We start from the raw sequence: 27,591 nt of genomic DNA, 5'->3' as shown, positions 1-27,591 counted from the left end.
TGGCTGTGCACCCCGTGATGCTGTGTGCAGGGGATATATATAGGAGAAAGAACCCAGCGGACTTGCCTCGCCGGTCTGCTATGAGGAATCAAGAAACAGACACAGCATACAACATAAGAACATAAGACCTGGATCAGGCCTTATGATGGGGGTGGTGGCTTGGAAAGGCCCCTTGCTTGGGGGCAAAGAGAGGGCAGGGCCCCTGCATGCCACTTTGGCCCCATCCTAAGGGCTACCATAGGCTGACCCCCAGCTGGTCCTAGCCAGGATGTGGAGAAAAGGGCTTTACCCTAAATCCACCCACAGCAGGCAGGCTCTGTTTTGAATCCTGCTGGGCAAATTCAGGTCTTGGCTGCTACTGTTTCCTTACTTGTTGCTGTGATAGATGTGTCCCAGTTCTCAGGGTGATGGGGAATTTCAGGGGCAGGTCAGAGACCCCAATTGTAGACCCCAAAGGGTCATCCAGTCCAATCCCCTGCAATGCAGGAATCACAGCTAAATGACCCAAGACAGATGCCCATACGATCTCTGCTTCAAAACCTCCAAGGAAGGAGAATCCACCACCTTCCAAGGGAGTTTCACTGTTGAACAACTCTTGCCATCGAAAAATTCTCCCTGATGTTGAGGCAGAACCTCCTTTCTTGTAATTTGAATCCATAGGTTCAGGTCCCTCCCCTTTGGAGCAGCAGAACACAAGCTGGCTCCATCTTCCATGGGATGGCCCTTCAGATATTTGAAGATCTGGGTCTGGTTCCCTTGTGACCTTTTACACATAGGTTGAACATCTGTGGAAGTGCAATTTAAACACTCCAACAGATGGTCCCAAATCCATGCAAACAGGCCCCATCTAGGTCAGCAACTTGGCCTCCTAGGGACCAACAAGCCCCCACTTATTTCTAGGAAAGCAGTTAGCTGTTGTTCCCAAGTTAGCTCTTCTGAGTCTCCAATTCCAGGTCTCTGACTCTGTCCCAGACTGGCTCTGTTATGTACTGAAGTTCTCACCCTGGGCCAGCAGGGGGATACTGTAGATAGTTATGCAAATGAAGGATCGAAAGTGACGTTCAATGATTGGATGGATACTGTAGATAGTTATGCAAATGAAGGATCGAAAGTGACGTTCAGTGATTGGATAGTTTTAGAAAGTTGTTACAGTAACGTGGTACTGGAGCTCTATATAAGCAGGCTGACTGAGCCCTTCAGTTCAGTTCTGTCCTGGCCTGTGAATAAACAAGAGCTGTTTGAAGAATCGCTGTGTCGTCTGATATGTTCACCCACAACCTAAAAGGCTCCAAAGTGACCCGCCAATTCTTTTCACACAGTGTCTCTTAAGTAGCAGAATTGCTTTGCTGGGAGAGGGGAAGGCAGGCTGTGCCCCATTCAGAACAGTCCTGAAGACTCTGGGGAAATGGCTGGACACTTAGCCCAGTGCCATGTTGCCATGGCAACACACCTGCCTCACCAAAGAGATGTGTAGGCAAGACCAGTCGTCCTTTTGTATAGACCTCAGTCTTACTGTAGAACCACCACACAGAAGGGAGCCGAAGGTCACCCCCTAAAAAACTCTCAAAGCCTACAACATGGTGATCTCTTGGTTTCCCTTCAGTAACATTTCCTTGGATTCTGCTTTGGAGGGCAGAACTCAACCCAATTGAGAAAGGAGATTCTGACTCAGCATCAGGAAGAACTTTCTGATGGCAAGAGCTGTCCAAGTGGACAGGTCTCCCTTCGGAGGTTATGAACCGTCCTTCCTTGGAGGTTTTTAAGAGCTTTAGCTGTGATTCCAGCATTGCAGGGGGCAGGACTAGATGACCCTCTGGGTCCCTTCCAACTCTATAGTTCTATGATTCTAAGATTTTCCTGGTTCATGGTGTTGCTAGATCAGAGATGGGGAATGCCTGGCCTGCAGGTCTCATGAGGTGCAGCATGGGTCCTATGTTGACCCACAAGGCCATTCCCCACAACCATGCCCAGATGGGACTCCAATGGGAGGCTAAAGTGAGCTCCTGAGCCCCTCTTTGCCAGTGGGGCTCCCTGTCAGTGCCTATTGACTTATGATGTGGAACGTGGGGCCAAGGTCAGGCCATTCCCCATTCCTGTCTGTGCAGGACTGTGCTTCTGATGGCAATAGTCCATCTGGGTGGCCAAAGGCACAGGAGAGCTCTGAGGGGCCCAGCCTTTAACTCCTGGTGATGGGCTGTCAGCCAGTGCTGAAGCGTTCACACAACCGCAGACCCAACTCTAGTCATTTCCACTGAATTTCTGAAAAGCCACCAGCTGCAGCTGGATAGTTAATAGACAACAAACTCTTTGTTGAAATCTGGGGAATATATGTATGATGATGAATAGAGGCTGTTTGTGAGGTGAATGATAGAAGAAAGAAAAGCCAGCCAGCCTATTTGGCAACATCTCAAAATCTATCACCTTTTTTGGTCAAATGTGCTCCTTCTGCTTAGCAAAGCCTCAGGTGCAATTTCTCCCTGCCAAAAACAGGAAGTGTGGAGCTTACTCGACCGATAATAAATGTTGGAAATGTAAAGATAATGAAGGTACATTCTTTCACCTTTGGTGGACGTGCCCAAGGATTAAGGCTTTCTAGGAGATGATATATAATGAAATGAAAAAGGTATTTAAATATACCTTCTTGAAGAAACCAGAGGCCTTTCTCCTGGGCATGGTCGGCCAATTGGTGTTAAAGAAGGACAGAACTTTTTTTATGTACGCCACAACAGCAGCAAGAATACTTATTGCAAAGTATTGGAAGACAGAAGATTTACCCACTCTGGAAGAATGGCAGATGAAAGTGATGGACTATATGGAATTGGCAGAAATGACTGGCAGAATCCGAGACCAGGGAGAAGAGTCGGTGGAAGAAGACTATTTACAGAAACACTGCAAAATTAATGAATGTTAAAATGATGTTGGAATGAAATGAAGCGGTTTTAGTAACAATGTTAAAAAGGAGTATGTAAAAATGATTTATTAAATAGATGAAATTATAAGGTTACAATATGTTAAGATAAAGAACTAAGATAAATACAAAGAGGGAAAGGATTTGCTGAATTAACCATTCGAAATGGAATACAAAAAAGGGAGGTGTGAGGAGGTCAGGGAAACAAGTCAATGAAAAGTAAGATATTGAAAGATGGACTTATTTTTCTTTACTGTATTTTCTATTTTCTTTTTTTTCTACTCTGTATTTTTTATTGTTTGTTTTCTTTTTTTATTATCTTATTATTTTTGTAAACTCTTTCTTGAAATTTGAATAAAATATCATTTAAAAAATATATATATATTACTGAAATTTATGGAAACTGCCTTGAGCTGAAGAAAGGTGGTGTCAGAGGCTCAGGAGCAGAAGAGCAGGGGAGAGAGCAGATAGAGAGCGGAGGAGAGGAATCAGAGGGGAGCGTAGGGGAATATGACAGTGGACCGAGAGATTCCATGAGCTTCTCCAGCGAATCAGAAGATTCCCAGGAGAGGGCGCCTATGGTAAGGGCGAGGCGAATCCCAGAGGGGACGATCCATAAACAAGGAACCAGAGGGGAGTCCCAAAGGAGTAGCGGAGGAGTAGGGCCAGTTTCCCCACCAGAGCACAGTGGGGGGGAAGAGTCACGTGAGTCAGGACCAGCTTCTCCTCCATCGGGGAGTGGGGAGAAGGAGGGAAGGCCAGGTCCAGCTAGCCTCCCCGAAAGGGGGAGCAGTGACACAAGTGTAACGGTCAGAAGGAAAGTGGGAGGCTGCGCGCGCGCGCCAAGTTCAAATGTGGAGGAGCGCGGGACAGCAGAAAACCCGGATTGGGAGCCAGGTCCTAAAGCCCAAAAGAGGGGGGGGGAGGAGTCGGGAGAATCAGCGTCAGAAGAATCTCGGAGGGCAGAGACTCCGACTAGCAGAAGGACCCAGAGAAAGAAGGAACAGAGGAAAAGGTGGAGTAAAGCTAGAATCTTAAGCTGGTGTCAGGGGGGCGGAGATTCAGATGGGACTTCTACGGTCTGACGGATAGATGTAGCGTTGCGCGCTGCACGTCTGGAAATGAGACTGAACTTCAATAAAGACTTTTAAACTTGAGCAAGAAGCAGCGTTGGTCTTGTGTGAGCTGGGACCTTGGGCAGCGCTGACAGGTGGTCTATCAATATTTTCTGTAAATAACATACTCAAATCCCACCAACATGAATATGGGCTTCCCTGTTGAGGAAACAGCATTCATTAGTAAATGGGGTCAAATGTGGGGTGCCGTTTCCTTTTTCTGCAGTGCATGAAAGCACAAGAGGACTCTGGGGGCAAAAGCATCCCCTCAGAAGTGCTGTAAGCCATGGAGCCCTCTGCCCCCAAGTCAGTGCAAGAGACGGAGCCTTAGAGTGCCACAAAACCACTCTCCTGTCTGCTGACTCTTTGGTGCTACATAGGTGTTGCTAGGAAGGTTGAGGGGCACTGGAAGCCCACTGCTAGCATCTCAGCATCATCCCTCAGGGACCCTGAGGGCCATCCAGTCCCATCACCTCCATGCTTGCTGAGTCCCCTATTCAATTCCAGTGAAATATTATCATTTTTTTGGAGGAAGAGAGATCCTCACAAATCAGGAAACCTTTTAATCCCACCTTGACTAAAATCCCATAGCATCACGGGGGCTGAATCCGGCCCAGTTGGACAGCCATGGATTAACTCAATTGGGGATCCTCTAAATGGCTCTGTTCTGGCTTCCTGTTCCTCCCTGAGCCCAATTTAAAGGCGAGCATCACCTTTTTGATCCAGGATGTCTAAAAAACAGCTTGCTCTTGCTATGCCTGTGCCTGCCCACAGAGTCTCTGCTCCACATCCATGACCTTGTAAAATAAGGCAGGTGAGTATCCAGAGAGTATTGGGTGGGGTATGTGATGCCTTCTTGGTTGTTCCCCAGACTCTGGACCTGCATCTGTCAGAAATCCCGCCGATCCCCTTCTCTTCTCATTCTTAGGAAAATGGCAAAAACAGACTTGCTCAGACCGACTTTCAGTCTTGAGTGATTTGCGGCCCTTGAGAAGCTGGTTTTCTTGCTTATTGTTTCCTGACGCTTATTTTTATTGATGCTCGTCTCGTTATTGTTGCCTGCTGCTTCAAGGGTCTTTCTGGCTGCAAAACAACACATAACTGTAAATAATACTGTCAGAGGCTCAGGAGCAGAAGAGCAGGGGAGAGAGCAAATAGAGAGCGGAGGAGAGGAATCAGAGGGGAGCGTAGGGGAATATGACAGTGGACCGAGAGATTCCATGAGCTTCTCCAGCGAATCAGAAGATTCCCAGGAGGGGGCGCCTATGGTAAGGGCGAGGCGAATCCCAGAGGGGACGATCCATAAACAGGGAACCAGAGGGGAGTCCCAAAGGAGTAGCGGAGAAGTAGGGCCAGTTCCCCCACCAGAGCACAGTGGGGGAGAAGAGGCATGGGAGTCAGGACCAGCGTCTCCTCCATCGGGGAGTGGGGAGACGGAGGGAAGGGCAGGTCCAGCTAGCCTCCCCGAAAGGGGGAGCAGTGACACAAGTGTAACGGTCAGAAGGAAAGTGGGAGGCTGCGCGCGCGCGCCAAGTTCAAATGTGGAGGAGCGCGGGACAGCAGAAAACCCGGATTGGGAGCCAGGTCCTAAAGCCCGAAAGAGGGGGGAGGAGGAGTCGGGAGAATCAGCGTCAGAAGAATCTCGGAGGGCAGAGACTCCGACTAGCAGAAGGACCCAGAGAAAGAAGGAACAGAGGAAGAGGTGGAGTAAAGCTAGAATCTTAAGCTGGTGTCAGGGGGGCGGAGATTCAGATGGGACTTCTATGATCTGACGGATAGATGTAGCGTTGCGCGCTGCACGTCTGGAAATGAGACTGAACTTCAATAAAGACTTTTGAACTTGAGCAAGAAGCAGCGTTGGTCTTGTGTGAGCTGGGACCTTGGGCAGCGCTGACAAATACTAATAAGGTGTCCTTACCGTTGTCATGAGCACTGCCTGGTCTTTGCCTGAACAGGGTACCACTGCTACTCCCAGCCCCCAAAGCATGATGTAGCCCTCTGGTCAAAGCGGAGGAGAAGAGCAGGAGGGCATGCCCTACTCAACATTACAGCGTATCTGGATAACTGATAGGTGGAAAAGAAAAGCCAGCCAGCGATGACTCTCACGAGATGGCAGAGCCAACGAAGAAGGCAAGCCCAGCAGCACTCCTGGTGCAGAGTGCTGAAAGCAATATGGCAATGCATAAATCATGTGAAAGGCACCCCTGGGTGCAGATGGTCAAGAAGCAGAGCAAGACCTTGCAGAAAATGCATTCTAGGGGAGGGGGGAGGAATCTCTGCCAGGCAGTTTGCAAAAGATTCATAGTCCTGTGGTTTGAATGAATCTGGAGCTATTCAAAACTGGTATCATTTAGGAGTAAGTCCTTCTGCAAGTCAGCAGGATTCTCTGCTGAATGGCCTCACCCTGTGCACTATGGGAACCAAATTACTGTTATTTAACCTCTAGGTTAGAGTACTGCAATGCATTATATGTGGGGCTGCCTCTGGAGATGGTCCAGAGGTCCAGAGGGCAGCAACACAAAAACAAGCCTTTTCTCCCTCCCTCCCTCCCCAGGGAGACTCGCCTGGAACCTTCATTGCATATCTTTAAGTGCCAGGCAAGAACATTTCTTTATACCCAGGCCTGTAGCCAATTAGCATCATATCTAGTCTGAGTCCAGCTCAAATACGAGAACTCGAAGGAGGAAGAGCAGTCAGGGCCATGAAGTTGCCTGTCAACAATGAGCAGCGTCTGGACTACAGACTGAGCAGGCACTCACAAAGCTCACCTGGGCTGGATCTAGACACATTCCAAAAACGTTTCAGGAAAACGCATTGTAAAGCTCATAATGGGAAATCACGTTGCTGAAGGATTGAACTCTACAGCACCATCACAGTGTGATGTCATACCCTTTCCCACCAGAGGGTTTCTACAAAGCATAATAAATATTTCTAAATCTGTATCTATGCCTTGAAGTTAGCATAGGCAAATTTTATGCAGGTCCCCGTCCTCTTACTGCTTCTTTTTCAGGAGGAAGGGGATACACACGTGGCTGTCCCAACAGGGACCCTGGTCATCTCTCACCAGCTGACTCTGATGTCCTTTCACTCAGAAGCATCACTCCTGCAAGACTACTTACTTGAAAACATGGCAACTTGGCTTTGGCCAGACGTCCTGTGCAACTGCAGCCACCACCTTTCCCAGGAACGTCTGTCTTCCAGAAGAGAAAGTGCATAACTGAGAAGGCCTTTGTGTGTCCTCATTAACATGCATCATAAACCAGCCAAAGAACTGTACTTTTATTGCAGTGCTTCTATTGAAAAATCTAATGGGCATTAAGAGGCTGACAAGAATAATAAATGCCAGTAATTAATAACTGCAGCCCTGAAGCAAGCCCTCCCCCCACCCCGCCAAGGGCTGAGACGTGGCTGTGTTTGCTCCAGTGTTCCTGTAACCAGGACCTCCTGGGGCTGAAGAGGGAATTCTGCCCTGACTTCTTGAATCATCTTCTCCTTCCAGGCAAGTCTGGGCCCCCATTGTCTCCCATCCGTCAGTCCATCCAGATTTACAAGACACCCTAGTTCAAAGGGAAAGGGCCTCTCTTTTTAGAGAGCAATTATGGAACTCTCTGCCTCAGGAGGCCGTGATGGCCATCAACTTGGGTGGCTTTAAAAGTGGATTAGACAAATTCACAGAGGAGAGGAGGGCTATCAAAGGCCAATAGCCATGGGGAGACAGCAATGCTGCCAAAGACCAGCTGCTAGGATCCACAGGAGGAGGAGGTGCTCTTGTGTTCACGTTCTTCTTGCTGGCTTCTCGTTGAGGCATCTGGCTGGCCACTGAGGAAAGGATGCTGGACTCCAGCAGGCTCTTCCAATGTTTTTATGTGGTGCTTTTGTTCACTTTGTGTGTGAGATTGGGGGTGTCTCAATAAGCAAACCAAAAGTTTTGTTTCCTGCCCCTCCAATAACAGCGACACGAGTGCCTGTGCAAGTAGGGAATGTCTTTTGGGGGTGATCAGATCTTGGGGCCAAGCCTGGAGTTCCCATGGAATGGCTTACTGCTCCCAGCAAAAGTGGTGCTGATTCACCATGGGCAACAGGCAGGCCTGTGGAGCAGTCAGACATTCCCACAGAGCAGTGCCAGCAGGGGAGGAGGATTGGGACTCCGCACATTTGTACAGGACAGAAGCTGTGCTATGATGGTTCTGGACAATGCCACAGCCAGTGACGGAAGGGAGCATTTGAAGGGGTCTGTTGGCACACCAGCAGAGGTTACTCCTGAGTGAACCTTTCCTTCAGTGTTGCTGGCAAGTGAACCCAAAATACATGATGTGCAGATGACAGTTTAATGACTCAGAAAGGATTCAATAAGTCTGCTAACGTGTGGCTAATTCTTTACATCCTGGAGGAAGGGCTTAGCCACAGCGGCCGTTGACTAATGGCAACCTTGGCAGACACGTTTCAGAGAGGCTTGCAGTTGACAATGTGTAATCAAAAGGGCCCTCCTTGTCACGAGGGGCACAAGTAGCCCATTCTTCATCCTTATAAAACACGTCCAAGTGTCCCAGAGGCATGCTCCCTTCATGCGGCAGCACTCGTCTCAGTTGGGAGCACTTTCTGGTAGGCTCTGCTGCCACCAGCTGGCACCTAGAGGGGAGGACGGGGCTTTGGGACTATGTTTAGAGGAAGAGGAGAACCAAGGAAAAGGTAGTTCCACCAAGGGCAGCCTGTGGTTGGGAAGGAAAACTCCTAGGCATTCGGAATGAAAACCAATCTTTCTCTGGGCCTGATGAATTGCATCTGGAGTGCCACAATCCCAGAGTCCATCAGTGACCAGGACACTAAGTTGGGAGGCTCACCAGCTCAGGAATCCAGCTGGCCTTCTCACCTGCCACACTGAGAGGTCTGCCAAGTGCTCTTCACCAGCCACAATTCACCTGCCTTATACCAATAACATTGCTGAGGACTGGTGCGATGGAGAGGCTGGAGTATTGGTCATGGGCCACGTCACAGGCTCATGTTGTGATGGGGTTGCCCTGCCCTGTCTTCATCCCCCACCCCGCCCCCTTTGGCTTCCAAGGCACAGTCCTGAAGTCATTTGAGTGGCTGAAATAAGAATGTGATCAATATGTGATGCATGACCAGATAGGAGAAAATGGGAGGGTTGATTAATGTGTCCATGTACAGCATCAGCAGCTCATGTGCACGATACATTTAATCTCGAGTGTTTTACTCAGCAACAGAATGATTCAAATGTAATTTATGTATGAAATTAATGAAGCAAAATAATTCATGAGAACGAATTGTTAGAACAAAGAATGTTTCAAAATTCAGGAGCTGCATTTTTAAAAAATGGTTCTATTATCATTGAATTAGGGAAATCAAGGTGCCCAATTTATCAGTGCTGAGATGTTCAAGGTGTTTTGAGGTAATCAAGACTGAGGATAATGGCATGCTGGGAGTTTCATTCCTGGAACTCACAATTGCTATTAAAACCTCTCTTTAGTATGGCCAAAGCAGGAGCAGAAGTTGCAAGATTTATTATGGAATAAAGGGAGGCACTCATAGTGTGCATAAATCTGGGCCAGGGGGCCATGATTAACGTGCAGACCAAGAAGCGTCACACTGACGCTTTCCGAAATGTGAAATGGCTCCTTCTCAGTAACCAGGCCTACACTTCATCACGAGGGGCTGTTGGACACAGAGCCTTTGCCAAGCAACTGAGACCGTGTGCCGTTTGCTACCTGGGACTCACTGGGCAAAGTGCCTCTAATAATTTCAGTCGCAAGTGCCAAGCACGGGCAGTTGAGTGCTGTAGACCAAGTGCTTTGGCAGCAGTCTGGGATCTTGGGAGTTCGAGCTTCATTAGGATGTTCACCTCCAGTCCATTCATGGACTCAAGTCTCTTGGCTTTGGTCAATCAGAGCAACTTCAAGGGGGGCATGGATGGATCACACTGTCATGGACCATGTAATGATCAGCCATTGATGCGCACAGGTGAAGAGTCAAGGGGATCTCCCCCTCCTGCTGCAACAAGCTCTTCTCCCGTCTCCCAGAACCAAAAAAGGGTTGAAATGGGAGGAGGAAGGGCAGGCTGCATGCAGACACAGTCTCAGATTGCTTGGGGGAAGCCCCGGAGAGGAGAGGACTTTGATGGCTGTGGGAAAGCTATGAGTTTCAGTCTTTGCAATTTGATCTGACACTCAGCAAAATCTGTGAAGATTGTGTCTTTACAATAAAGAGTTAACTCCAACTTTAAGCAGTGTGCTTTTCTGACAGCTCACTCTGTGACATCCTAGATCATTTTCACATGTACTACTGGCAACTAGGTGTCCCTCATCTTATATTTGTGCATCTGGTTCTTCCTGTCTAAGTGTAGAAGCTTCCATTTGTCCCCCTAGGAGCTGGGGGCACTGTTATACAGTGGTTCTGCTCCTTCCTCCTGGGCCATGTTCAGAGAGTGGGGGGGTGAGTGTTCAGACCCCTGGGCTCTCACTTTTGGGGTGCCTCAAGGTTCTGTCCTCCCCCCCCCATGCTTTTCAACATCTACATGCAGCCACTGGGAGAGATCATCAGGGGGCTTGAGCTGGGTGTTCATCAATATCCGGATGATACCCAGCTCTAACTCTCTTTCAAATCAGAACCAGTGAAGGCGGTGAAAGTCCTGAGTGAGTGTCTGGAGGTGGTTGGAGGATGGATGGCAGCTAACAGATTGAAGTTGAATCCTGACAAGACAGAAGTACTGTTTTCAGGAGACAGGAGGTGGGCAGGTGTGGAGGACTCCCTGGTCCTGAATGGGGTAACTGTGACCCTGAAGGACCAACTGCACAGCTTGGAAGTCATTTTGGACTCACAGCTGTCCATGGAGGCGCAGGTCAATTATGTGTCCAGGGCAGCTGTTTATCAGCTCCATCTGGTACACAGGCTGAGACCCTACCTGCCCGCAGACTGTCTCTTTTTTATATATATATAAGATATTTATTAAGGTTTTTTTTAAAAGTACAAAAAGAAACATAAAAAAACCCCATCCTTTTAAACAAGAGAAGATGAAATACAAAAAAAAAAGATAGATCAAAAAGAAAAAAACAGAGAATTAAAATCCATTAAACAAAAAGAAAGATCAAGAAAAGAAATACAGCAACTCTTCCCATTTGTTTTCTTTCATTAGCTTATTTCCCTGACCTCCTCACACCTCCCTTTTTTGTATTCTGTCAGTTATCCATTTCAGCAAATCCTTTCCCTCTTTTCAAATTTTTGTCCTGTAAATTTATCTTGATATTAATATAAGTTTACTTTCCCTCCTTTCACCAATTAACAGTCTGTTTTTTCTAAATCTTTGTGACATTTCTGCTAGAATCACACAAATTCATTCCAACATCATTCTAACATTCATTAATCTTACAATACTTCTGTAAATAAACTTTGAATTTCTTCCAATCTTCCTCTACCGACTCTTCTCCCTGGTCTCGGATTCTGCCAGTCATTTCCGCCAGTTCCATATAGTCCATCACCTTCATCTGCCATTCTTCCAGTGTGGGTAAATCTTGTGTCTTCCAATGCTTTGCAATAAGTATTCTTGCTGCTGTTGTAGCATACATAAAGAAAGTTCTGTCCTTCTTTAGCACCAATTGGCCGACCATGCCCAGGAGAAAGGCCTCTGGTTTCTTCAGAAAGGTCTGTCTCGCCAGAGTGGTGCATGCTCTAGTTATCTCTCGCTTGGACTACTGCTATGTGCTCTATGTGGGGCTACCTTTGTTTTTTAAATAGTATTTATTGAAGTTTTAAGGTTACCCTTTTTTACCTTTGAAGGTGACCCAGAAACTACAACTAATCCAGAATGCAGCAGCTAGACTGATGACTGGGAGTGGCTGCCAAGACCACATAACACAGGTCTTGAAAGACCTACTGTACGTTTCTGCGCACAATTCAAAGTGTTGGTGCTGACCTTTAAAGCCTTAAACGGCCTCGGTCCAGTATACCTGAAGGAACATCTCCACCTCCATCGTTCTGCTCAGACACTGAGGTCCAGCGCCGAGGGTCTTCTGGCGGTTCCCTCACTGCATGAAGCCAAGTTATAGGGAACCAGGCAGAGGGCCTTCTCGGTAGCGGCACCTGCCCTGTAGAACGCCCTCCCACCATATGTCAAAGAGAAAAACAACTACCAGACTTTTAGAAGACATCTGACGGCAGCCCTGTTTAGGGAAGCTATCGTATTTTAATATTTTGTTGGAAGCCGCCCAGAGTGGCTAGGGAAACCCAGCCAGATGGGCACGGTATAAATTATTATTAGTAGTAGTATTAGTATTGAAATGCATTTGGCCCAGTCTTCTCCAATCTGTTAAAGTCATCTTGAATCCCAATTCTGTCTTCTGTAGCATTAGCTATCCTTCCTGGTCTGGCGTAACTGGGTGAGCATCCCCTCAATTCCTTCATCCAAGTCATTTATAAAGACAATGGGCCCAGGACAGAACCCTGCAGCACCCCACTTTTCACTTTTTTTCCAGCATGATGAGGAACCATTAACGAGTATTCTTTGGGTTCAGTAAGTCAACCAGCTACAAATCCACTTAACAGTTATCTCATCCAGCCCACATTTTACCAGCTTCCTCTCAAGAACATCATGAGGGACTTCATCAAAAGCCTTACTGAAATCAAGATACACTATGTCCACAGCATTGCCCTGATCCAGCAAGCCTGTAAGTCCATCAAAAAAAAATTGAGATTGGTCTGGCGTGACATATTTTTGAGAAACCCATGCTGGGTCTTAGTAATCACAGCATCCTTTTCTAAGTGCTCATAGATTGACCGTTGAATTATCTGTTCTAGGACCCTTCCTGGTATTGATGTTATGCTCACCAGTCAGTAGTTACCTGGGTCTTCTTTTTCTCTTTTTGAAAATAGGGACATTTGACCACCTCCTCACCTAATCGCCAAGAATTCTCAAAGATCACAAAGGCTGAGATTACACCTGCAAGCTCCTTTAGTACCCTTGGGTGCAGCTCATCAGGCCCTGGAAATCTGAATTCATTTAAAGTAGCTAAATGTCCCCTTACTACCTCCTTTCCTTTCATGAGCTACAACTCCTTTTTTGCATCATTTCTTTTGTCACTAGGTTGGTCATTGCGTTCCTTTTGTGTGAAGACAGAGAAAAAGTATATGGTAAGCAGTTCCGCCTTCTCTCTGTCACCCAAGAGCATTGCTCTGTCTTCTCCATGCAAATGACCTACCACTTGTTTGTTCTTCCTCTTCCTTCGAGCATAGCTGAATAAACCTTTATTATTATTTTTAACCTCTCTTGCAAGCCTGAGCTCATACTGAGCTTTAGCCCACCTGACATTCACCCTACATCAATTGGCTACTTGTGTATACTCCTCCTTTGTGATTTCTCCATTCTTCTTTTTCTTATACATTCCCTTCTTAACTCTCAGTTCATCTGTAAGCTCCTTATGTAGCCACACCGGTTTCCTTAGATGCCTCCCGCTTTTCTTTCTTGTTGGAAATGTCTGCATTTGGACCTTCAAAATTTCATCTTAAGGAAACTCCCATCAGTCTTGGACTCCCTTCTCTCTGAGTATTTCTGTCCATGGGATCTTACTCAGTAGTTGTTCCTGATGTTTCATTGGAGTATTGTATGAAATTTGCAGCAGAGTAAGCACTATATGCCTGGATGCCCCTTGCAGGACTCCTGAGTTCACAAATATTTTGTCACAAAACCTTGGTATCTCACTGCTTGAAACTTTGGGGTCTTTTCCCCCTGTAATCCTTGTTCTTTCTTAATTCAGGTTATCCAGAGCTGCATGCTGCATCCATTGAGAAACGGATATGACTATGCAAACGCTAAAACTATTCCACACTTGCACGAGGCGCTATTAGTGCTTCTACAAAGGCAAGAGATGTCACTTTTGTTCTTAGCTCCATGATTACAGGGTGGAGAACAAAGAAGCCACCTAACATTCTTACTAAGAGGATTTCACCAAAGCCTAAAGTTGTCACAACCTATTAAGGCAAATGAAGCCTGGCATTTCACAAAAGGCAGAAACGCTTGTAATTTGATTGTGAGAGATAGAATTCCTCATCTCCATGGTTTCTATTTCAGCCTAATCCTACTCAAATGACATAAGCACTTTCATACTGGTGATTATTTCTAAATCTCTGCTCTTGACAGGGGAAACATGACATTATCTCCCCACAGAGGAGTTACGGCAGATTTGTGCCTGGAAGGTGGGGGGCGCTGGGCGAGGCAAGAGAGGCCGCCAGCAGCCGGCGCTTTCTGGGTCCGGGAGTGGGCACGACCCACAGGGCAGGTCTCCAAAGGGCACCATCTGAGGCCGCTGCCCCCGACTCTCGGATGGAGAGGCAACGCGAGGAGTCCTGTGGCAGCCAAAACAAGCCAGACCAAGCGCCGAAAGCTCTTGCAGGCTTGGAAGGAACCAGGCAGAATGTCTTCCTTTCTTTCCCGGGCTTCCGCGGGAGCCTGTCCATGGCTGCGCGGCCTTCCTCTCCTCGCCTCCCCACGGGGGCCGCAGCCTTGCTTGTTCGGGGCCCGGGCCCTGCTCCACTTCTGTGGGCTAACTCTGAGGAGGGACCCGCCAAGGGCGCAGCAGCCAGCTTCGCTCTCGCGAGGGGCGAGGGACACCCGCCGCCGCCCCGCCCTGGCGCTCCTCGCCGCCGCCGCCTCCTTCCCGCCCTTTCCAGCGCCTCAGGCGAAACGAAGAAAAGGGCGGGAAACTTCGGACGCGGCAGCGCGAGAGCCGCTTCTGGGCTTCCCTCGGCGTTGGCTGCTCCGCCTGCCTGTCAACATGTGGCCCCGCCTTGCGCCACTGCCTGCCCAGTCAGACGCCTCTCTGAGCTGCCAGTCGGTCGTGGCTGGAGGAGGCGCTGGGAAGGGCGTCCGCCTCCCAGGGAGCAAAGGGCCGGAAAGTGCCTTCTTCGCCTGGATGGAAGTCTCTCTGCAGGAGGAGCCATTGGGCCCTCCACTCGCTTTCCATTCGGCTCCCTTGGCATTTCTCAAAAGGGGGGCCATTTCGCCCTCAATGAGAAGTTTGTGGGGCTGCTCAGTGAAATTCTTCTTAGTTTAATTGCTTTGCAATGGCTTTGGCTACACAAATAAGCAATAGGCAGAAATAAATCCTTTATTCTGGAGCTACATTCCTATCTCATAGGAAGCGCTTGTAAGGCATTTGCAATGGCTCCGTCCCGTGTGTGTCTGGGAGGAGAGGCTTCCTTGGGTCACGGCCGGCTCACGCGTCTTCCGCAACCAACATGGCCTGGGGAATTTGGCTCTTCCCCAGCCGCCTGCCCTGCTTGAGCCCTTTCTGGCAATTCCAATGCAACTCAGTCCTTCCGAGGAAGCAAAGGCCGTGGTCCTGTCTGGATTGCGGCCAGAGATCCTTCTGGGCACCGGTGCCTGGCTCTGGCTTTCAGTGCACACCAGAGGAGCACTCCTTGAATAGGCCTCCAATAATGGCATCTTAGTTCAGGGGGAATCCATACGTTTAAAAAATCACTGGATGAGATTTCTTTTAAATACCCTGCTTCTGTGATAGGGACACACAGAATTCAAGCTGAGAACACAAATTCAGTGCCTAATAATATTATAGGCATGTTGCATCTGAGTTTATCAAAGAAATGTAAGCAAGAATAGACACTGAACTTACAGTACCGTCTCATGCATCTCTACTAAGAGCCAGTCTCACTGAGTTCAGTGGGGCTTACTCCCAGGTGAAGTGTGTAGCATTTCTGCCTCAAGCCTGGCAGTAAACAAACTGCATCTTCTTCTCAAAGTCCCCAAGGGGATTCCTAAGACTACTGCATTCAGGCCTTCTAGGCTTTGCGCTACAAAATCCCACTTCACATAAGCATAACAATGCTGGTGGAATGAATAGTGCCATCTGAGAATGCATTCATTTTTGGTACACAAAATCAAAGTTTAGTACAATGTAGTTAAACTCAGGGTATCTGAGCTTTGATCTATGTGAACCAAAGTTTGTTACCTCATCCTGCCCCCAATTTCAGTGCAGTGTTTGTAAGTTTAAGCTCAGAATTTATGAACTCAAGGGGAGACAATTTGGAAATCTGTACAATTATATCTGAGCCCCATGAATCAGACTTGTAAGAGCAATTGTGTTCTTTTAAAGCATAAGAACTTTATTAACACTCTAAAAAAAGAAAGCTAAGATTTTCTGGTTTCTTGCTTAAGAAGCTAAATTGATGTCATAGATCACACAGTGATGTATTCCCAACTGCTTAAGCCTCTGGACTGATGTCATGGATCACACTATGATATATTCACACAACTCAGCAGGTTTTAAAGCACTGACAATTTAACTGTACTCATTATCTTTTTCCTGTCAGTAGGAGATGCAGCTTGGGGTGGATTTGTAGCAGAAAAAATGGAAGCAAAATTATTAAGAAACTGCCCCCTCCACCATTGCCCACTGCTCAACTTCTGCTAGAAGTTTCAGCCAAGAAAGGAAGGAAGAAAAATAAAGAGAAAGAATAAGAGAATTGATGAAGGGAGGGAGTGGGAGAGGAATGAAACACCTGAGCATCCCATGTTGTTTGACTCCGATAGTCCAGTGGCTCTTCTGCCTCCTGCTTACCCTCTTGTATCCTTGCAGGTTCCTTCAGCAAGGTAGAGGGCCACCTGAAACAGGTGGGGAAAGTCTACAGCAGCAGCTCCAGAGCAAATACGTATATGGAGCTGGCTTCCACAAAGAGTGAGGTCTCCTTCCTAAAGAAAGTACTAGAGGAGTGGGGGAGAAACTCATGGAGCACCGTCCACAGCACCAGAAAGAGCCTGCATGACAGCTGACGCTTAGGTCACATGGCTATGAGCAGCCAGCAGGCAGGACAAGAGCCTCCTTTATTTTATTTATTTTGCTTTACTTTACATTGTTTTGTTTTTTAATTTTATTCTGTCCTTCACCCAAAGATCACAAAGCAGTTCACAATATAGGGTGCCCTGGCCTGCTGTCTTTGGTTTTCCTTTGGGTAAGGACAGTGGCCCATCAGTTTGGTAGTCAGCATGCTCTAGCATATTCAGTGCAATTAACTTCAGCCACATAGGGCAATGAGAGACATGGGAATGATGGGGAAGCCCGATGTGCATTGAGAAAATGTGGCTTTACCCAAAACACTTGTTACATTATGCATCCCTTACTAACTCCATTCTTCCATGTCTCCTAACAAAGCAAAATAACACCTGTTTATCTGACTTTTGTGTTCAAATCTCAATGATCACACCACATTGAATATGCCCTAATTACCATATTTACTTGAATCTAATGCACACCTTTTTTGGCCAAATCACGTTGTGAATATTTGGGTTTGCGTTAGACTCCATGACACATTTACATTTGCCAGCAAATACTTTTTTTGGTTTCAAGGTTCTGAAAATTGAGGTGCGCATTAGATTCGATGGCACATTAGACTCAAGTAAATACGGTACCTTGTGCTTTGTAACCACAGTGTAACTAACATTCCCCTTTCCTGACAGTGCGAACCTGCGTGAGCAGGAGTCAGGGAGCCAGATGGAAGGGAAAGACTTCAACTCAGCTCAGACTCCGCAACCCAGAAGCAAAGCAAGGCCCAGGGCTGGTGCAGGTGCTGCAGGCTGACTGCGAGGGGCCACGTCCATTGCTGTCCAAGGTTCTGAACTACTAAAGAGCCGTAAGCAGTAAGGTCTTGCCTGGAAGCCGGATACTTTGCTTTTAAGTGTGCTGTTTCATGCCTTAATATAGAAGCCCAATCTAGGAACCGGGCTTCTTGCTTTGTCTGGCATCCTGTAAGTTGGGGCTGGACACACTGGTGGCACTAGGGCACTCCAACTGGGGTGCTGAGCATTACCCTGTTAGTCTTTGTGCTTTAACATGTGGTATGCAGGCTAGTCCTGTGCATTACACATAATACATTCTGCAGGTTGGCTACGCAGCTATGTTGTGCTTCATTCTTGCTGGGTATGAGTAACGTGTGGTCATCACCCCAAGAATTTTTATTGCCTTTGAATCCAGAAAGAGCAGCTGCCCTTGGCAGAACACAACAAAGATGCTGAAATGGCTGGGCCTCTGGTTTGTGGAACAGTTTTGGGCTTGATTTGGGACTGACTCTTGAAAGAGCTAAGCAGGACTAAGTAGCTTCATGAATGTAGCTTGACCAGCAGCCGAGATCCAGTCCTAAAGGGCCCTGCTGAGATTTCACTGACAATTCAACTTCAAACAATTCAAGAACTTGCTGCAAATATTTATTGAAGTTCATCTCAACCACCAAACACAATATATACTGGTCAGTACACAAGAGAGTGTATTTGTATTAAGGCAAGGAGTCCCCAGGAAAATAAATAATTTCACACTTAAGATCAGTATTGTCATAGTGCCTATTGAGTACTCATAGTGTTCCTCATCCTTAGCTAAGTAATTCTTACACAACCCCCTATTACACCTGATGCATTCAATTCAAATACTTCCATAGGATAATGTCCCACCTTTTTCTTACAAAGATTTTGCAAACCTGCAGTATTGTATAATCTTTTTTATATAGTTGAGCCATTAGGAGAGATTAAACATCCAGGTCCCACAGAGATCTCCCAGAGCAGTTTGCATCAGAGGAAATGCCTGAATCCAAACCCCAGAAAACAGGATAAGTGAGAGACTGTCAACTTTAGGGCTTTCTGGAGTTGGAAAAAACAAACATTTCAATCAAATATCTGCTGGTAGAGAAAGAGGAGACAGAATTGCACAAGCAACATTCTTGCCTCAGCCTCCCAGTTGTTATGCCTGATAATCACTGTGTAAACAGGAGAAACTCTACAAATATTCATGCTTACTTAAATCTTTTGGACAATTAATTGAAGGAAGGTGTGTATGTCTAAAGCCTTCAGAATTTTGTTTTTTACTGATGCAGCTCTGCAAGAAGTCACAGCCTCCAGCTGCACAGAATCTGCAGCTGCCCTCCCAACACCCCTGAACCCTTTTTGTGAGTGCTGTCAGCCCCCCTTCTGGGAATGGCCCCAGGGGACTCCTTGTCCTGCCGCCATTAATGAACACAAAGGAGGAAGAGAGGAGCCGCTTCCAGAGCAGAAACTGGAAGTCCCTGTTAAATCCCTTCTTCACAGGGAATGTGGCACAACACCCCAGATCACAGGAGTGACCAAGGCACTGACCCCCTGTGAGCAGAGCAGGGGCAGGAGACCCCTGCTCTGAACGAGACCCTTGCAATGGCCACTGAAGGAAAAGGGATAGCAAAGAGTCCTCTGGAGAGGGCTTGCTGACACGTGGCCCAGCAGGAAAGGTGGCAGCCACCATGTTGCACGACAAGTGAGAGACACCACATGGAGACACAGGCAGGCGGCGATGGCAGGCATCATTGGGGGCATGTTGGGCTGCCCTCTTCTGTGAGGGTCTTGAAATCCATGGACAGGGCCATCTCCTCAGCCAAGGGGGGCCTTTGCCACTCCTCCCGTGTCAAGATGTAGCCCACAATGGCCCCAAAAGCCACCAGCAGGAGGCCCAAGGTGTTGGCAAGGACTCCCTCCGGGGCAAAGGAGCTGTAGGTCTCCCTGAGCAAGAACAGAAAGGTTGACATTAGCACAAGCACTTTATCTCCACCCCACCCCCAATTTCTAATTCATTTAAGAAAAAGGCAGCTCAAGGCTTTGGGCAACTCGTCTGCTGACCAGACATGTTCAGAATCTCATTCTGCCTTCCAGGCCAGAGGAGGCAATGGAGACGGCACTCAGTTCCAAGCCCAGCACTGCTGCCATTTTGCAAGATGTTGATTTGAGAATATATTAGCCAAGTAAACTGCAAAAAGCTGTAACGAACACCCCTCCTAGGCAGTCATTTCTGCTCCATCCCTCACTTTGCAGCCCAGAATTCTGGATTTATCAGAAGGAAGCTGAGCAGAGACAGAGCCATCAGGTTGTAAGTTAAAACAGAAACACTTCCACAAAGTGGGGGCCACTCACTTGATGTTGAAGAGCAGCACCTCCAGGACCCCCAGCAGGGCAGTGGCGACGGAAAGGATGAGGAGGGCAGCCCCAAAGAAGACATGCTGTGGTTTGTATCTGCTGCGCAGCGAAAAGGAGGCTCCAGGGAAGAGGAAGAAGCTCCAGCCCAGCAGCCACTAAGGAGGAAGGGAGGCAGTGCCCCAAAGTCAGGAGACAGCAGCCCACCTCCCATGGAGCCCATCCCATCCCCAGAATTGACTAAACAATCAGGAGGCAAAGAGGAGCCAGCCCTCAAAGCCTGCAAACTCCCTTGCCGCCGCCACCTTTAAGTTCTGGTGAGAGGCGGGTGGGGCCCCAGGATGAGGGGCGAAAGGTCTCCCTGCCAATAATCCCAGGAAGCCATGACTGGGGGGGGGGGGCACAAGGGCTGGCTCAAAGGCAATTCAGAGCGGCAGCCTCCTTGCTTGGAGGTTTTTAAGCAGAGGCTGGATGGCCCTCTGTCATGGATGCTTTAGCTGAGTTTCCTGCATTGCAGGGGGCTGGACTACATGGCCCTGGGGGGTCCCTTCCAACTCTTAAGATTTTATGTGGTCCCACTGCAAGTGACCCCCCCCCCCAGGAAGAAGGGGGCGCAGGAAGGGCTCCCAGCAATGCAGATCAGCTGTGCTTTGGGAAAAGATGAGGATCCTGGGAGCCAAGACCCAGCTCCCCAGGCAGACAGTGTCAAGAGCCCCGTGTTGTTTCTGCAGTGCAGATGGAGCCCTCCCAGAGATCCCCCATCCAGCGCCTGGAATCAAAGGCCCCCCTGAGAAGGATGTGGGTGGCTGCTGGAAGCTCTGAAGCTGTCAGGCTGCAGCATGCAGCAAGGATGTGGCTCAAGGGTGTCCTTCCTCTAATCGCTTGGGTCCAGACCCCTGGACAGCTCAAGCCCCCCTCCAAGGTTGCTGAGGAATCTGGGGAGCCCCAGCACCAGATGCCGTTTTAACAGGGGAATCAGCAGCCAGAGTTTCTTCCTTTCTCTTGCTCTGATTTCCTGCCCCTTGTGCATTTCTCTCTCTCTGCTCTCTGGGCCACAGACCTGCTTTGGAAGGAGGCCAGGCAGACACCAGCCCCCTTTCTTCCTCCCGCTCTGCTTTTGCCTCACCTGCACAAAGTAGAAGCCAAAGGCCAGGATGCCGCACCAGCTGTGCAGGCTGTACATGTCCGGGATGCTCTGCTTCTTGTGGAATTGGAACACGGCGATCAGACCTGGAGGGAGGGAGAGACCTCAGGTGACCCCCTGCCTTTCCCCACCATCCCAACCCTCAGGCAAAACTGCACCAGAGTGGGACCCCACTTAACATGAGGGACCAGGGATGGGGAGATGGGCAGGTCCAAATTGCCTGGGAAGAAGCACATGGGTGGAAATGGCAGGTGGTGGAGACTGTCTGTCTGTCTGTCTGGGGGAGCCCTGCTAGTTATATCCCAATCCACATATGTGAGGAACGCAGTAAGCCACCCACGGCCTCGTCCACCCCAGCCTTATGTTTTTATGGGAGAGGAGGCCCAAAACATGCCCGCTTCCTCCAGCTTATTGGAGAACTCAGAGGAGCTGTGGGTTGACCCTGAGGCTCAGCGAAGCCTCTGACCACCCCCTTGAGCCTGGTGCCCCTCAGAGGGGCTTCTGAGAAGGCAGGCAGGAGGTTGAGGCTCAAGCAAATGGGGCAGATCATTCCAGCTGCCCCCCCCCCGGACTCACCAACCAGTGCAATGACCAGTGCCAGGGCGTGGAGCAGCCCGTGGAGGATTTTGGTAGAGCGCTTGCTCTCATGCCGGAAGACCCGATATACCAGGAGGGCTGCAAGAGGAGAAGAGGAGGGGAGAGGGGCAGTGAGGTGTGGGGCTGGCTGAGAGGGGGGCTTGGCTCTTGCTCCCCTGGCCAGGAACTGCTCCGCTCAGACCCCACAAGTAGCGTTCTTCAGTTCTGTATTTTGTACACTTATAAATTCATAAATATATTTTTTAAAAACAAACAAACAAATAATTGAAAAAGTTTGAGGGTCTCTCAAAAGCCTGGGATTTGAATAACAGAGTGGAAGATAATCTAGTGGAGCATCTGCCTTAATCATGTGACCATGTGCAGACACAGTTTGTGGACCCTTGTGGGGGGGGCACATCCTGCTCTGCCCCCTCTCCTAAATTGTGAATGCAGTTACAGCGGGGGGGGGTTGAAATAAGCAGCTCCCAGTTGTCTCCCTTGGAAGGCAGTTCTCAAAGGCCCCCCTCCCACCACTTCCTTACCGTCTCCTTGGAGGAAGACCATCCCAATGACCATGCACAGGGGGTGGGCATTGAACTGCAGCTTGGATCCATCCCAGGCAATGCCGCCTCGGTATTGGCCCATCCAGGCCCCCGTCAGGGTGATCACAGCCAGGCCCACCACCTGGGAAGCAGCCACGGCGTAGGTGAGGCCAGATGGACTGGCGCTCCTGGCCGGAGAATCCTCCATGCTCTGCTCAGCAGAGCCCGGGGCTGCCAAACAAGAGGAGCACAGCTGTCAGCAGGTAGACCCAGGGAGGGCAGGGGCTGCCTCTGGAAATCTCGGGGGGACTGGAATTTGGGGGAGACCTGCACCCCTCCTTGTCCCACTTGGCAGCAGCACCTTGGAGAAGCTGCACCCATCACCAGATCTTCTGTTAATTCCAGTGACCAAAGAAGGCCCAGAGGGTGGACCAGTTACTCTATGAGCCAAAGGTGGCCCTCAAGATCTCGCTGGACTTCCGTGGAGCCCGTTACAATTCTTAATTATCTGTCTGCATTGTTTTAAAGTGATATTTTATCTCTTTTGTAAAGCTTGCTACACACTGCTCTGGAATTTTGCACGAAGGGTGCTCTATGAATACTTTTCATACACTACTAAGACGCTGGGCCAGGCTGCCTGGGGTTTCTCCTTCACCATTTCGTGGCTCTATAAGGATCAGGGAGAAGAGGAAGCTGGCATGGCCCCACTTGGCCCTGGGGCAGAGAGCCCAAGCCGAGGCTGTGGGGCAAGAGTCTGAGGCTCCTCCACCTTCTGCATCTGGGAGCTACAACTCCCATCTTCCTTGGCATCATACAGCTATGTTTTGGGGTACCTGATGGGACCTGGAGAGTTCAGAACATCTGAGCAGCCATGAAGCACCATGTTGGGGAAGCCCACTCCGGTCAAACTCCCCCCAGGAGTCCCTCACCCAAAATGCTTGTTCCCCACCTGCATCTTCAGGTCCTTCTCTGCACTTTGACCCAGCACAGCAGAAAGGTCTGCAAACATCCTCCCCTTTAAAACAAACACAAGCCCCAGGAAAACACAAAAATGCCTTCATTGGGCCACAACCAACAATGATGATGTCCTCTCTGCACTGGGAGTTCCCAATCCAAGCAAGAGCCTCTGCTCTTGGGAAAGGAAAATGCAAAGTCTGACCGCCCCCCACCGCCTGCAGGCTGCCTTCCAGCTTCTCTTCTACTGAGCCTCCACCCAAAGATAGGGCAGGATGGAGCCTAGATGTGCTTATGGGCAAAACCAGGACTAAACCACTGAGCCTCTTGGGCTTGCTGATCAGAAGGTCGGCAGTTCAAATCCCCGCAACGGAATGAGTTCCTGTGGCCCCTTCCCAGCTCCTGCCAACCTAGCAGTTCGAAAACATGCCAGTGCAAGTAGATAAATAGGTACCGCTGTGACGGGAAGCTAAATGGCGTTTCTGTGTGCTCTGGCTTCTGTCATGGTGTCCAATTGCAGCAGAAGTGGTTTAGTCCTGCTAGCCACATGATCCGAAAAGCTGTCTATGGACAAAAAGCAGCTCCCTCGGCCTGAAAGCGAGATGAGCGCCACAACCCTGTAGTCGCCTTTGACTGGACTTAATCATCCAGGTGTGCTTTACCTTTATGGGCAAAACCTCAGCACCACCATTTGCTGGTGGAGAAGCAGAGCCTGCAATGCCTCTGAGGAGCCTGGTGAGTTGTCCCCTAGCTGCGTTGCTGGGCTCTGGATCTCCCTGCCCCTCTGCCAGGGACATGGGTACCCTAGGGGCCTGTTCTGTTGCACAGCACACAGCTGGCCTTTGCAGCAGGGAGGAGGACGGGGCTAAGCCAATTGACTTAATCCACTTAACTGCGCTGATCTAATCAGGCCTGCAGCTCTGGCCAAGAATCGATGCAAATGTGATAAAGACACCCACTCCCACCTCAGCTTCCAGGATCCAGGCTTCTGTTGGGAACATCCTGCTCCCCAACCAGATCCCCCTCTGCCCCCCCCAGCACTTTGGAGTCTGCTGCTCCACAACTAGCAAAGAGCAGGAGCTGCCATTAAAACAGGTGCAAACATCTGGCTGCAGAACAGGCCTCCCTAGGGAGAGGCAGAAGGCAGGGGATTCCTTTAGGCTGTGCTGACTTGCCAGGGAGAGGGGCTGCACTTTCCTCCCTGCTCTCCATAACTTGGTCTGTGGTAGAACAGCTGCTTGGCATGCAGAAGGTCATTGGCATCTCCAGGCAAGGCTGGGGAGAGACTCCTTGCCTGAAATCCTGGAGAGCCACTTCTGCCAGTCAGTGCAGACAGTACTGAGCAAGATGCAGCAATGGGTCCCACTCAGTATAAGGCAGCATTGCACCCCCCCCCACCTCCATGCCAGGCCCACACTGCCTGTCTCGTGAAGCTTGCCATGTAAGGGATGTGCCAGGGCAGGAGGGGAGGAGATGACTGGCAGCACCAGCCTTTAATCAGGGAGCACCTTGGCCAGGCTCTCCTTCCTTCTTCCAATCACAGTGCCGGGGGGGGGGGTAATAGAATGAAGTTACCAGTTGCTGCCAAGGGACAAAAAAGCAAAAATCAAAACCTCAAACCAGCTTTCATACATCCCAAGTCCCTTCCCCCTGTGCCATTGTAGAGTTGAAAGGGACCCTGGGCATCATCTTCTGGTCCAAGAGTGTAAGGTCTGACAAATTCCTCCCTTGCCTTGCTGACCATTTCATTTCCCAGAAGGTGGAAGAACCAACAAGGGGGTCATCTATCTTGGATCTGGTCCTCACTAACAGGGAGGAGCTGATCGATGAAGTGGAAGCACTTGGAAACTCTGAAAGTTGGGAGGAAGTGATTCTCTTCTCCTGGGTTTCAGGATAGAGAGGAAAGGGGAAACGAAAGGGGAGTCGGACACAGACTCTGGACTTCAAGAAGAGCAACTTCATATAGCTTAAGGAGCTACTGGGTGTGATCCCACCGTCAAAGAGAAGGGAGTCCAAGAAGGATGGGAGTTTCTAAAAGGAGAAATATTGAAGGCCCAAATGCAGACAATACCAAAAAGAAAGAAAAGTGGGGGGCTCAGCAAAAATATATGTAAGCTATTTTCATACAAATTGCCCCCCAAGTCACAGCAGAGAGATAACCCCCCCCCCACACACACACTTTCTAGACTTCTCTTGCACAAAACCCCCAGTACTGACTTGAAAATTTCAACAAATTCTGCAAATAAATAAATATTATAGGTTCCACGTTATATAAAAAAAGAACCATTAAAGGCATCTTGCCCACAGGCCCCTCCACCTGTTTGGCTGAACTCTGGCAAGCAGAATCCACTCAGAAGTGGCTGGCAGACCTGCCCTTGCCACCCAGTTCTGCAAAAGAGGCATCCGCTTCCTTGGGCGCCCCTTGCAGTCAGCAGAGCCAAAGAAATCCTCCGTCCACCTGCCGGGAGCCCAAGCGACCCAGGTTCTGAGGGGCCAAAGCAGGCTGGGCCTGGCTCTTCCCTCCTCGGTGCCCCCTCTTTGCTACCCCCAGCGCCGGCAGGCAGCGCTCAGCCCGGCCAAGACCCACCTGCTGCTGCTGCTGCTCCTGCGATCTCTGCTCCGCGTCCGGAGCCCCCAAGGCGCGTCTGCCGGCCGCTCCGGAGCTCCTTGCGCAGCGGAGAGACGAGGCTCCCGTTTCCTCCTCCTCCTCCTCCTCCGGGCAGAGCCTGGACCTCCCTCCCTCCCGCCCGCCCGCCCCCCGGTGCCCAGCAGCCACCTCCGCCCCTGGCGCGCCCAGAGCTCCGGACTGGGGGCCCTCACCTGCCCGCCCCCGCCGCCTCCTGCTCTCGGCCGGCGGACCCTCTTGCCGGGGGCGCCTCGGAGAAGGGCCGGGGGGGGGCACGGGGCAGGGGACTGGACGGAGCCACCTTCAGCTAACATGACTCACCTTTCCTGTTCTCGCCCAGGCAGGAAGCCAGAGAAGGAGGAAGGGAGAGCAGCCCCGCGGGAGGGGCCGGGCGGGGCCCCCGGCTCCGGGTCTGGAGGGGACCCCGGGGCATCTAGTCAACCCCCCTTGCTTCCAAAGAGGGGCAAGCCGGGGAGGCAGCCTTGGAAGGGCCCCTGCTCCTTCGGCGAGGGGGCAGGACCCGCCTGCCGAGGGCGCCTCCTTGCAGAAGCCTCCGTCTCGAGAGGGACAAAGAAGGGCCGCGAGGGGGGTCCTGTGGGGGCAGACGGAAGCCCATCCCGGCTGGGGGGCAGAACTCTGGGTCGCCCGCGGGGGAGGGCGAGGTTGCCCATCCCACTCCCCCCCCCGCCCAGACCGGGGCGACCAGCCGGGTCTTCTCTGGGGGATGCGGGGCCCCTTGGCGCTCCAGGGAGGCGCCCCTCTCCTCCCCCCCCCTCACCTGGCGGCGCCTCCGTCCCAGTCGCTGCTGCTGCGCGGCGTCCGCCTCCTCCTCCCGGCCGGGCTCCCCTCCCACCCCCACCCCGTCGCCATGGAAACGGGGGGAGCTGCGGGGCGAAGGAGGAAGAGGGGCTGCAGCCAAAGGACCCCTCCCTGCCCCTCCAGTCCGAGCAGGTGCAGGGGCGCAGGCTGGGTGGCCGGGGCGGGGCTGCCCTGAGCCCCAAGGAAAGAAGCGCCAGCTCCAGCGGGGGGCCAGATAAGCCCCCTCCCCGGATGAGGGGGTCTCCCTGCCGACTGCACCTGGCTGCGCTGGGGGGGGGCTTCCCTGGTTGAGAAACTCAACAAGCTGCTGGTGGCCCCACAGGAAGGAGAAGGATGCCCGTGGAACTCCCTGCAGCTTTTTAGGTGTCTCTTGGAAACTCCTTTTAAGACAGGCCACCGCAATACATTTTTGTATAGAACCACCAGCACCTACTGATGATTTAAATGTTTCATAGATATGTTAGGGGTCTCCCTCCACCGGGATTTTTAACTGGTTTTATCCAGTTCTATTTTATACAGTGTATTGTTAAGTTGCTTTGAGATTTTCTTTTTATAAAGCCACTAAGAAACACAATAATGTCTTAGCTTCCATAGCAAATGTTTTTTAGATTATAAACTATGAGGAACGGCTAAGGGAGCTGGGCATGTTTAGCCTGGAGAAGAGGAGGTTAAGCGGTGATATGACAGCCATGTTCAAATATATAAAAGGATGTCACATAGAGGAGGGAGAAAGGTTGTTTTCTGCTGCTCCAGAGAAGCGGACACGGAGCAATGGATCCAAACTACAAGAAAGAAGATTCCACCTAAACATTAGGAAGAACTTCCTGACAGTAAGAGCTGTTTGACAGTGGAATTTGCTGCCAAGGAGTGTGGTGGAGTCTCTTTCTTTGGAGGTCTTTAAGCAGAGGCTTGACAACCATATGTCAGGAGTGCTCTGATGGTGTTTCCTGCTTGGCAGGGG

The 27,591-nt window shown here is 50.0% G+C and overlaps 1 protein-coding gene across 3 annotated transcripts; it reads right to left on the bottom strand.

Moving 5' to 3' along the window:
• Positions 1 to 18,231: 18,231 nt before the first annotated feature.
• LOC128408687 (transmembrane ascorbate-dependent reductase CYB561) lies at positions 18,232 to 26,651 on the bottom strand. Of its 3 annotated transcripts, none has more exons than XM_053378796.1 (6): positions 26,590 to 26,651; positions 22,232 to 22,462; positions 21,690 to 21,788; positions 21,096 to 21,199; positions 19,970 to 20,127; positions 18,232 to 19,561 (listed from the first exon to the last, which is right to left on the bottom strand). In XM_053378796.1, exons 2-6 carry the CDS (start codon positions 22,437 to 22,439, stop codon positions 19,366 to 19,368), a joined length of 765 nt encoding a protein of 254 aa, XP_053234771.1. In that variant the 5' UTR covers positions 22,440 to 22,462; positions 26,590 to 26,651; the 3' UTR covers positions 18,232 to 19,365. The 3 variants fall into 3 exon arrangements, with proteins under 3 accessions (XP_053234771.1, XP_053234840.1, XP_053234706.1); XM_053378865.1 differs by lacking the exon at positions 26,590 to 26,651 and adding an exon at positions 26,133 to 26,220; XM_053378731.1 differs by lacking the exon at positions 26,590 to 26,651 and adding an exon at positions 25,773 to 25,922.
• Between the last annotated feature and the right edge of the window lie 940 nt (positions 26,652 to 27,591).

The sequence above is a fragment of the Podarcis raffonei genome, chromosome 1, assembly GCF_027172205.1.
Source record: "Podarcis raffonei isolate rPodRaf1 chromosome 1, rPodRaf1.pri, whole genome shotgun sequence".
Classification (NCBI taxonomy): domain Eukaryota; kingdom Metazoa; phylum Chordata; class Lepidosauria; order Squamata; family Lacertidae; genus Podarcis; species Podarcis raffonei.
This window is presented reverse-complemented; position numbering and strand designations above follow the sequence as displayed.

Coding starts and splice junctions, on each gene's coding strand:
- LOC128408687 (XM_053378796.1), bottom strand. CDS start 22,439: ATGGAGGATTCTCCGGCCAGGAGCGCCAGTCCATCTGGCCTCACCTAC. Junction 21,200..21,689: donor ACTGGTCATTGCACTGGTTG/GTGAGTCCGGGG, acceptor CCCTCCCTCCAG/GTCTGATCGCCGTGTTCCAA. Junction 20,128..21,095: donor TTGGCTTCTACTTTGTGCAG/GTGAGGCAAAAG, acceptor CTTCCTCCTTAG/TGGCTGCTGGGCTGGAGCTT.